Below are 12351 nucleotides of genomic sequence, written 5' to 3'. Positions count from 1 at the left end.
CAAGGAGTCAAAGACCCAATAATAAAAAAATTTCCCAAACTTTCAAAAACCTATTCTCTTTCGGTTTGGAGTGTTTACGAGCCATTCGGGGTCTTCAACATCACCCCCCCCCCCCCTCCTCAGGGGTCAAAGCCCCAAAATTTAGAAAATTTCAAAAATCATTCTCTTTTGATTTTTAGTGTTTCCCTGCCATTCAGGGTCCTCAAAATAACCCCTCCCCCTCTGGGGACAAAGCCCCAAAATCTCAAAAATTTCAGTATTTTCAAATATCATTTCTTTCGAGATGGAGTGTTCTGAACCATTCGAGGTCCTGAACCTCCACCCCCCCCCCCCTCCCTTTTCTCACTCCTCCCCCTCTGGGGACAAAGCCCCAAAATCTCAAAAATTTCAGTATTTTCAAATATCATTTCTTTCGAGATGGAGTGTTCTGAACCATTCGAGGTCCTGAACCCCCCCCCCCCCCCCCTCCATTTTCTCAAAAGTGAAAGCCACAAAATTTCGAAAAATTGGAGGAAATTGTATTAAAATTAAGTCATTTCTAACTAAAGTGTCCGGGGGATGGTGGAATTTTTACCCAAAGACGTGTTCTCCAACAAATTTGTGGTAAGGGGATTGGGGGAATGCAATACCCCAAAATTTCGAAAAATTTCTTAAATTTAAGAATACTTTTTTTACTATTTGGAATGTTTCCGAGCCATTCGGGATCCTCAAACTACCCTCCCCTCACAAGGAGTCAAAGACCCAATAATTAAAAAAATTCCCAAAATTTCCAAAAACCTTTTTTTTTTTCGATTTGGAGTGTTTACGAGCCATTCGGGGTCCTCAAGATCACCCCCTCCCCTCAGGGGTCAGAACCCCAAAATTTAAAAAATTTCAAATATAATTCTTTTGATTTTTATTGTTTCCCAGCCATTCAGGGTCCTCAAAATCACCCCTCCCCCTCTGGGGACAAAGCCCCAAAATTTCGACAATTTCAGGAATTTCAAATATCATTTCTTTCGAGATGGAGTGTTCCAAACCATTCGAGGTCCTGAACATCCACTTTTCGCAAAAGTGAAAGCCCCAAAATTTCGAAGTATAAGAATATATATAATTGGATTTTGGTATGTATGACGTCGATATACTCTTGCACTGTTTGACCGATCGCCATGAAAGTTGGCACATGGAAGTGTTTTTACCATCCATTTTTTTGTAACTCGCCGCTAGATGGCGCTGTAGCGCATCAACTTCTAAACCTTTCAACAGATCGCCCTGGGTAAACAGAAAATCATATGTCACAGATACACAAACAGTAATTATATGTCATTTCTTAATGTCCAACACACTGGACATATCGCTATCCATTTTGCTGTAACTCGCGAACAATATTTCACCCGGTGTTCAGCCCGGGCAAAGCCAGGTACTGCAGCTAGTTTTTAATAAATATATCTTATATATTAAATTAATGTGTTTGCTATATTCATCATTTTTTAACAAGCGCCTTTGGCAACTTAAAACTAACTAGTAATTACAGACATTAAAATTAACATAAAAAAATGTAAAGTTATCAAAATTATTAATAATAATAAAATATTATTTTAAATTATCAAAATAATTAATCCTATTAATAAAAGTCAAACTTCAATACAATGCTTGAAATGTAAGCATAGTCTAAAGCAAAATAAAAGATGAGCAACAATACAGATTGTTGAGGGTTGCTGTGTACTTTTTTTAATTGTGCGACTTGGTGCCTTCTTGCACCACACGTTGGACCTTGGGACAGTGCTGCGATCTGTGGACTAAACGGACAGTTACGCATCATCATGGCGTCGGTTCGAATGTTGATGTATGTGCTCGAATATTTTTTGGTCCTCCGGGCCGGATTATAACGCTAATCAAGATTAACGGATGGTGAAAGTGTTATAATAACATCTAGGGAACGATTTTCAAAATATTTTGCACAGGAAACGGTATAAGGACCTATCGGTGACGCGTGGTTGTAATGCCGACGGCTTATAATTAATGACGGACATTGCGAAGGTAGAAATTGATAATTATTAGAAGAGTGAAATTATGCGGCAGTGAATCTATGTTTACGGTTATTAAGGGCACACAAGAGTCCTTACGCGGGGATTAGTGAAGTTACGCACACAAAAAAAAACTGAGTCAAAAACAAAGGGAAACGCTTACCTACTAGATAAGCACAATGGCGGCACAAACACCGGAATTGCAACACGTAATTTTAAACTTTTTATTGGGCAAAGCCGATGAAGCCCGTGATTTGTATGAAGCGTCGGAGGAGGATGCATCCAAATTGGAGGATTTTAAAATTGTATTTGAGGAAGTTATAGAAAAAAGGAGTGAATTACTAGCAAATTTCTTTGCTATGTGCACTAACCCCCCCAGTGATAAGGTCGATATGAGCGAAGTCAAGCAACAGTTCGCGGTTTATGAAGTAGTGTTCCGGGAATTGCGTAAATTATACAATAAACAGACGTCAAGCCAAAGTGAGGTTAAGGCACCAGGTGACACAGTGCCTAACACGGGATCGCAAGCCACGTTAAGTCCCCACGTGTCAATGTTGCCTGCATTACCGCTACCGGTGTTCGGCGGTAACCGCGCTGAGTGGAAGGGATTTGCGGAACTATTTAACTCTGTGGTTGGCCAATGTTTGCACTTGACTAAAGTGCAAAAAACTCACTATCTGTTAGGATGCCTTAAGGGCGAGGCGCGGGACTTAGTTTGCAACATACCAGTCATGGAAGGAAATTATGATGTAATATGGGGCCTTTTGGAAAGGAAATTCTTGAGTGTTCGGATCACAGCGACCATCCATGTGCAAAAAATATTGCATTTGGCTCAAGTAGACAGTCGCAGTGAGAATGCCCTTAGCAAGTTTGTAGCCTGTGTCGAAGAGAATGTAAATGCCCTGAAGGCATTGGAATTCCCTGTCGAAAAGTGGGACTTCCTCTTATTGAACATTTTGTTAGAGACGCTTGATTCACCTTTGAAACAGGGGTTTGAAATGTCAAATGAAGAGGACATTCCCTCCTACCGCAATCTCTTGAAGTTTCTGGACAGGAGGGCAAAGGCAGCAGAGCAAGTCCATTTGTCTTCAGTTAGGAGTACCAGGCCAGTCTTCTCACAAAACACTTCAAGCAACCGGGTTCTTAACATAAATAAGTGGCGACCGATGAATGTGTCAGACTCAAACATACCTGGTTTTAGAAAGACTACACTTGTTTCAACTCAAGACAACCTGAAGTGTAGTGTGTGCGACGGATTTCATGGATTGCACACCTGCCAGGAATTTCGTTCAAGGTCGGTTGAGGATAGACGGAACTTCGTGCAGGCGCAGAGGCTCTGTTATAACTGTCTGCGGGGACAACACGTGGCAGCACAGTGTAAGTCTAAGTTTCGCTGCCAACTCTGCCAGGGCAGTCACCATACACTCCTCCACATTGTCACGGGACAGGGGCCTAGGAACTACGCAGCGAGCTCAGATGACGATGGACGGGGTGAGGAAGAAAGTCCAGCAATTACCATGTGTGCATCAGAAGAAATGAGGCCGGTCAATCCACCCACCACAGTGCTGTTAATGACTGCATTGATACGCATCAAGGACGGTGCAGGTCAATACCAAGTGGTTCGTGCGCTACTAGATAGTGCTTCGCAGTCTTCCTTCATCACAGAGGCGTGTGTACAACGGCTGGGACTAAGGCGACATCGTACAACTGTGAGTATTGCTGGGGTTGGCAACACTTTGATCCCGGAAGCCAAGGGATCAGTTATTTGCGAGATTAGATCACACCAATCACCAAAACTTCACATCACCAGCAAGGCATTAATTCTTAAAAGAATAACCAAGGACCTACCATCAACTAAGATTGCCACTGGGAGCTTAGTGCATATAGATGGCCTGCCGCTGGCAGATCCCCAGTTCTCTGTGCCCAGTGCCATAGACATGCTGCTCTCTGCGGAGGTAGTGGCAGAAGTAATGACAGGTACTAAGATTCACGGACCGCCTCATGCCTTCCAAACCCTATTCGGATGGGTACTGGCAGGCAATGCTCCATGTGCACAGTTCACTCAGCAGGCATCAGCATCATTACTGGTACGCACTGACATGTCCCTAGACCTCGCTCTTCAACGGTTCTGGGAGGTTGAAAATCTCCCTAGTAAAACCTTCACATCCAGGGAAGATCAGATCTGTGAACAGCACTTCCAGGAGACTCACAGGCGTGACAACCAAGGCAGGTACATGTTGAGGCTTCCGTTTGCACGTTCAGCGGACATGTTGGGTGATTCATTCACAACTGCCCTCAAGCGATTGCAGGGGTTAGAGCGTAAACTATGTCGATCCCCCCAGTTGCTTCAGCAATACCAGCAATTCATGGAGGAGTACGAAAGCCTGGGTCATATGTCAAAGATTGGGACATTGACACAGGATGCCGACAGCAAGGTGTCTGTATCGTTAAGGGCGGATGCGCGTAACCAACCCCTGTACATTATACCACATCATGCTGTGGTCAAAGAAGATAGTTTAACGACTAAGGTACGCGTAGTATTTGATGCATCGTCGGAGACGACCAATGGACCCTCCTTGAACAAGTTGCTGTTGTCTGGTCCTAAATTGCACAAGGAGGTTGCTGACATAGTGCTGAATTTCCGAACATCAGCAATTGCGATAACAGCTGATGTATGCAAGATGTATCGTCAAATCGTAATTGATCCTGAGGATAGGAAGTTCCAGTGTATTTTGTGGCGTAATTCGGTTAGTGACCCCATACATATATTTGAGCTGAACACAGTAACGTATGGACTATCATCTTCACCCTTCCAAGCGCTCCGAACCATGCAGCAGTTGGCAACAGACGAAGGCGCTAACTATCCTTTAGCTGCTCACACTCTGTTACATGATGTGTTTGTCGATGATATTGTGACCGGAGCTGATACTGTAGGTGATGCACAGGAATTGAAAACTCAGCTAGTGGCGCTACTCGGAGCAGGTGGCTTCCAACTTCACAAATGGTGCTCCAATAATGGAAATGTAGTCAGCACCCATGACAATGTTCAGGCTGATATGAAATTTGACATTACGGAGTCGGTGAAGGTGTTAGGAATACATTGGACGCCATCAAAGGATGAGTTTTGCTACAAGGTAAAGGTACCCACTGTACCGAATACCAAACGTGGTATTCTGTCCTTCATAGCTCGATTGTATGACCCATGTGGCTGGTTGGCCCCAGTGATTACAGCCAGTAAAATTCTGCTGCAAGTGTTGTGGACTAAGGGTCTTGGTTGGGACGACCAAGTTGACGAAGACATCTTGTCTGAATGGGAGAGCTTTACAGCAGCGTTACCATTGTTGTCTCGGGTACGAATACCCCGATTTATTCCATTGAAAGAATTGGACGTTCAGTTTCACGGGTTCTGTGACGCGAGTGAGAAGGCCTATGCTGCTGTCATGTATGTTAGGTGTGTGACAAGGAGCGGTGAAGTTACTGTGCGCATGCTAATGGCAAGGTCAAGGGTCGCTCCCTTAAAGACATTGTCCATTCCAAAACTTGAGCTCTGTGCTGCACACTTGTTGAGTAAGCTATGCTTACATGTTTTGGCACTTTTCCAGCCCAAGGTCAAGACTCCAGTGTTGCATGCTTGGACAGACTCAACTGTTGTCCTAGCTTGGTTAAGAATGTCTCCACACAAGCTGCAGACATTTGTAGCCAATAGAGTGGCCGAAATTCAGAGTGCTGTACCGCCAAGTGCCTGGAAGCACGTTCCCTCGGAATGCAACCCAGCTGATGCAGCTTCTCGTGGATGCTTGCCAGTCCAACTGCTGGAGCAGTCTTGCTGGTTCGGCGGTCCTGGATGGCTGTTGCAAAAGGAAGAACATTGGCCATCACAGGCGATGAAACACCACGGGAGCATTCCCGAACTGAAACCACCCTCAGTTGCAATATTGGTTGCTCAGCTTGAAAAGAAGTCAGAGGACCCTCTAGGTCTTATCCAGAATGCATCTTCATTGAGTAAACTTCAGGCTGTGGCAGCATGGGTTCTGCGGGCGAAAGCAGGATTCCAGAAACAACAGTACTTACAGGACACCATTTTAACCTTCAAGGAAAGGGAGGCTGCTTTAACTTACCTGATCCAAATGACCCAATTATATTTCTTTAAGGATGCCATCACTGCCATCAAGAAAGGGGAACCATGTAGTAAGAATATTCAGGCATTGGCACCCTTCATTGACTTACAGGGAGTCGTCAGGGTGGGCGGCAGGTTACAACATGCCTCTATTCCTGAGAGGACGAAGCATCCTATTCTGTTACCGGCGCAAAGCAAACTTTCAGAGTTAATTGTGATTCACTTTCATGTTGGCCACCTCCATGCGGGCCCACAGACGACTTTGTGTCTGACACGGCGTCAATACTGGATAGTCTCTGGAAGAAGTCTAGTTCGCAAGCTGCTTCACAAGTGTATGAATTGTTTCAAGGTGAGAGCTACGGCATTGAAACCACTCATGGGCGCACTACCAGTAGCAAGACTTACTCAAGTCAGAGCGTTTCGCTCTGTAGGAGTTGATTTTGCAGGACCATTTCTCACTACCCCAGTCAGAACACGAAGAAGAGTGACGTATAAGACCTACATGTGTTTGTTTGTCTGTATGGCCACTAAGGCAGTACATCTTGAAATGGTGACTGATCTTTCTGCAGACGCATTCTTAGCAGCCTTGAAACGGTTTGTCTCACTCCGAGGAACTCCCACGGAAATCTACTCTGACAATGGTACAAACTTTGTGGGTGTCAGTAACCACTTGAAGGAACTATACAAGACTCTGTGGTCAGGCGAGCCTCGACATCACATCCTGGGTGAAGCAGCTCAACGAGGTATCAAATGGCACTTCAACCCCCCCGCAAGCCCTCACTTTGGGGGCCTCTGGGAGGCGGCTGTTAAAATAGCAAAACAACACATGAAGCGAGTAGTGGGAAACCTGCTTCTTACCCTAGAGGAATTTGTCACTCTGCTAGCACAAATATCAGCGGTGATGAACTCTCGGCCACTGTGTGCGCTATCAACAGACCCTGAAGAGTATGATGTACTCACTCCAGGTCATTTTCTGGTTGGCGAGCCAATGACTGCTGTGCCAGACCACGATTTGATGAATCTTTCCCTAAATAAGTTGGACAGATGGCAACTTGTTACCCGCTTGCAACAGACAATGTGGAAACGGTGGAGTGTGGAGTACCTCCACACACTTCAACAACGTGCTAAATGGACCACCCCAACACCTAACGTACAACTAGACCAGCTGGTTTTGGTCCAAGAACCCAATCTTCCTCCACTTAGATGGAAGACTGCGAGAGTCACAGCTCTCCATCCAGGCCAAGATGGGATAGTGCGTGTTGTCACACTGAAGACTCCTCATGGGACATTTGTGAGACCAGTGGCTAAAGTTTGCCCATTGCCCATGAACTAACCGAACTAGTTCTTGGCTAGTTCACATTCTTGTTAGGGATGCCGTAGAGTGTAGTAGTTTTTTTTTTTGTTTATATGTTTACCTGGTGATTATGAAAATTCTTATTTTCGGTGGGCGGAATGTTGAGGGTTGCTGTGTACTTTTTTTTAATTGTGCGACTTGGTGCCTTCTTGCACCACACGTTGGACCTTGGGACAGTGCTGCGATCTGTGGACTAAACGGACAGTTACGCATCATCATGGCGTCGGTTCGAATGTTGATGTATGTGCTCGAACACAGATATTATTCATAAGTGATTTGTTTAAACTTACAGTTAATAATGAAAACTTCATATATATCCTAAATGAATTGGTTTCCTATTAATTAAGAAATGAAGCAAATTTAACACAACCCTGTTTACTGTTTAAAACAAAAGACAATATTACACTTGATGGATATTACCTGCATCATATTCATCTTCAACTTGCTTATCTGGACTTCCACATTTAGATAAGTGATTTTTCATTCTGAGGAGTTAACCCTCCCTACATTTGGCCCTCACACCATTTCTCAGCCATATAACATCCTGCTTTCTGCCACTCATGTTGAATCAGAAAAAGTTATAACATCAAAGAACTGAAGTACAGTAAATCTGCCCATCTGACAGGGACTTAACCACAGAAAGGGTATTTCCCCACAGGAGGTGGTTTGAACATAGACTGGGTGTTCTCCACAGAGAGGGTATTTCACCACAAGAGGAAGGATTCTCCATAGAATAGGTGTTCCCACAGAAAGGGTATTTCACCAAAAAAGGAAGATTCTCCATAGAATGGGTTTTTCCCATAGAATGGGGATTTACAGTAAAGTTGGAGATTCACCACAGAAGAAGAATTAACTATTTAATAGTTTTAATTTTAGAGAATTATTTAGCTGGGTATTAATTATAAATTATTTAGATAATTCAAAAGATAAAATTTTGATTAGTACATAATTTTTTGTTCCTGTAAATCTCCAGAAACATTAATGACCAAACTTTTCTTGACATTAGAGAGGAATTAGATGTTTTATTTAAAAAAATTAGGATACGTATTTTAATTCTTAAAATTACAGTATTTTTTTTAAAAATTAAGTTATTTAAAAAAACACTTGGTTAAAACAGTGTTTTAAATTAAACCATTGTGTTTTAAATAAGCCAACCCTGACCAATGTCAATAATAATAATAATAATAATAATAATAATAATAATAATAATAATAATAATAATAATAATAACTGATCATTTCTGTAAATAGTGCCAAGTTTTCTTTGAAAGAACTACCAGTACCAAATATTTTGCATCATACTATTTCTTTTATTTTCTAAACATAATAAAAATATCACCAGCTATCTAAAAGAACCAATTATTTATGACACGTTCCTTGACTTGAAGTAAATAACAAATAAAATATTTGCTCCTCCTAATTAATATTGTTTGTAACAAAAGTCAAATAAAATCTAAATGATTTCTACTCCATGCCTGGGATATGAAATATGAGGGTGTTGCTGCAGGGGCATATGCAAAGGAAAGGGGGAGGGTTAAGGGGAGATATATCCCCCCCCCAAAAAAAAACAACGAAATTCTGAATTATGTGTATGCTCCTGTGTTGCTGTTATTTTAATAATTAATTAATTGTCCCTACCCAACGCGGTTCACCAACAGTAAAGCATTGGCATCACATTCTGGAGGATATGGGTTAAATCAAGGTTCGGCATATCTGCAATCTTGATTTTGGTTTTCAATGATATTCCAAAATCAGTCCAAGCAAATGTTGGAAGGGTTCCTTGCATAGACCATGGCTGATCCCTTCCCCAACTGCCTTGCATTGTACTTCTCTGAATTCATCCATGTATAACTCCTTGTTAAAAAACTGATTGCCAAGCATTTGCCTCTTCAAAAATGTAAAAACCAAACTAATGTCAAAATTTTATAGTGAGGGATGCAGAATCCAAAAAATAAATATTGATAGTTGACAAATAAAGTTTGATGCCCCTATATATTCTACAATAAAACTGTAGAACCATCATGTCTGTACATTGAAAATATTTGGCAAAAACGGATTGTGGGTGGTATACGGAATGTAACAGAATACAATAAGACTATTTTTAAAAACTTTGTTGGTCTGAGTACACTAATCTCCAAAACTACAAGACGAAATTTTCATAGAGTTTTCACAGGTAACTTGAGCGTAGCCTAGGGCAACATATAGGCTTTATTTCATCAAATTCAGCTTACAAAAAAATATTTATGATAATATAAAGTTTAAGGAGTCATCTCAGCTAGTACAGTTCATAGGCAAATGAAAAGATGGAGCTTCATTAGTTGATTTTTAAAAAGCACTCACAGAGGTTTTTGTATGTTTACCTCAGTATCATGATCATTACGGCATAGTACACCAAAAAACCAATAAATAACGCTGTTAGTTTTTTACGTCAGTGACAGAAGAATTACTGTGAGTTTACATAAGTGAAAGAATTAAGCGAACAAACTAACATTGAATTCACCCTGTTTTATCGCATAATCATCGCACCAATAATTTAAAACGTCAAAATTTTGATAAAAAAACCTCTCGCGTAAACGTCGCATAACGTTTTTGGTCCCGCTATTAGGTTTCGAGCGCTTAGTGTAGGTATTTTTTTCCATATTTAATTAACCGAAATACGAAGTTGTCTGTTGTGTAAATTTTCTTTTAAAGACGTTTTTAAACGTTATAACCTTCATCTCTTCGTCTGCGTTGCCGCAGTGTACCGCTTAAATAAAAATGTAGCCAACGTTAGTTGGCATCATTCATGTTTGGTTATGTTGCTTCCCGTATGGAGCGCGCACACGTAGTTGAATATTGATATCTCACCAATTGCATGCAACGTGCGCTCTCTGTCGAGTGCCGAGTTAACTACATTTGATGGCACACATTCTGTCGTGGTAAGTGTATACTACGACAATAGTTATTTGTTAGTTCAGGCTCGCATTCGGGTCACAGATTTTGTTTTTCTATTTAAAGTTGAAGAAAGGTTTTTGTTTCATGACTTATTAATTTTAATTGTTTGGCGTGCTTTTGCATACTCTACTTTTTAAATAAATGTACTTTCCATGAATAGGTTTTGTTTTTATGAATAACTTTACCTAACAAAATTTTTTTTTCTTCATAAAAATAGCACCCCACTTTTCAAACTTGATTTTAGTATAAAATGTGCGATGATTATGCGATAAAACACGGTACTAGATTAGGATATACGGATTTACTGATTTCAGTTTTGTTTTGGTTATCAAAAACTTAACAAAATTGCTTTGCTTCTTTCTATAGGTTTTATTTCTATTTAACTTCTTGTCTAGGAGAAATTAATTTATTGAGTTTGCTTTGTGAATTGTGTGCCTATTTATTACATTTTGAAAGGAAGTTTGTCATTTTTGAAGTTAGAAGTATGGAAATTGGTGTTCAGGCTTCTGTTTATAAATAAAATGTTATCAAATATGATGGGGTAATTCATCGGGCACATGGCTACTTTAAAATAAAAATCCAAAAGTCATGGTTGCACTAAAGTAGTATCAACCACCTTCAATTCCAAAACCATTGGACTCTGAATCCTTTCATATCATTGAAATCTATTGACAGATTCCAGAATCAGAAGTGACCCAACATTAAATTAAACCTGCTATAATATTGTCAAAAGAAAAAATCTCGCTTCACATTCTAAACTAATGTTTACAGCCACGTTAAATTGTAAACATTTATGCTTAAGTGATATGCTTCTGTAATGAAAGTTAAAGCTGAAGTTAGGACAGTTAATGAATTTTCTGCCTCAAAAAATTAATTTTTTGCAGTTTGAGTAAGGTTTTGTTTTACTGTATTGCTGCTTTAGTTCAGTTCAGTGCTGTTCCAGTTTTATCACAATTCACCATATAATCTTGTTCCTACTCGTAGCTGTAATGTCATTAGAGAACTAAGAACCTGAAGTATAGTATATAGATACAAGAAGATGCGGTACCTTGGGTACGACCTCTGCAAGCTCTTCGTCTATGGCCAGCGCATGCACGGCCGGCTTGGCGGCAGCCTTGATCTCCTTGGCACGGTCCGCTTCCGTGTCCTTCCAGAGGTCCAGGAACACTGCCTCCTCCTCGCGCAGCACGGACGTGAGGTTTATCACACCTGTCTCCCTCCCCTCCTTGCCGGCGGCGGCGACAGGCGGTGTGGGGCCCAGCTCTTCCGTCCCGGTCCCCTTGTCTACCTCCGTCAGCTTGGTGAAGCCATCCGGCCCAAACTCCACGCCCCTGGCGAAGTTGGGGGGGACAACCAGCAGGTCTGAGTCAACAAACAGTCCCAAGTAATTACAGCTAGGGTAACCACCTTCATGTGGACTGTTACAGCAATAAAAACAAAGTGATCTTACTACATACAATACTCTTCAAATACACTCACTTGTTTATTTTAGTTGTTATAGCTTACAAAAATTAAGGGCCCCACTTATCTGGGCACACACAGGGGGCACAGCGTTTCAGTAGAAACCAAGTGATTTAAAAACTACAAGATATTCAAGTGATGTCTGTTTCTGAAAAGCATTTAAAAATACGTGAGGGCGGATGAGTATTTCTGTTTCCTTATTTTGTTTTTAAACTTTATTTTTAGGAGAGTTCAATGCCCTGTACATATTCTTGAAAGCACTCAAGAAACATGCATTTCACCTTTATTTCATTTATTCACCATTTAATGTTATGATTACTGCTTGGATCTCATAGTTGTCCTATGCACGACGAAAAGACTGCGCATCAGTTCACAGCCTTGTGGTTAGAGAAGCACCACCAAGTGTCGCACGTACCATCCCGCCTCACTAACACAGATACAACCTTGACTAGGCCGACTCCTTAATACTACTGTAGTTAG

General features: G+C 41.3%; 1 protein-coding gene across 8 annotated transcripts in view; it reads right to left on the bottom strand.

Moving 5' to 3' along the window:
- The window catches only part of LOC134527543 (superkiller complex protein 2), a 141019-nt gene that overhangs the window by 105243 nt on the left and 23425 nt on the right, over positions 1-12351 (bottom strand). For all 8 annotated transcript variants that reach the window (XM_063360309.1, XM_063360306.1, XM_063360307.1 and 5 more), the window contains exon 4: positions 11459-11772. In XM_063360309.1, coding sequence (XP_063216379.1) covers positions 11459-11772 — 314 coding nt within the window. The remainder of the gene's footprint in view (positions 1-11458; positions 11773-12351) is intronic.

This window comes from Bacillus rossius, chromosome 1 (genome assembly GCF_032445375.1).
Source record: "Bacillus rossius redtenbacheri isolate Brsri chromosome 1, Brsri_v3, whole genome shotgun sequence".
NCBI lineage: Eukaryota > Metazoa > Arthropoda > Insecta > Phasmatodea > Bacillidae > Bacillus > Bacillus rossius.
The sequence above is the reverse complement of the archived record's forward strand: the minus strand, read 5'-3'. Positions and strand labels throughout refer to the sequence as shown.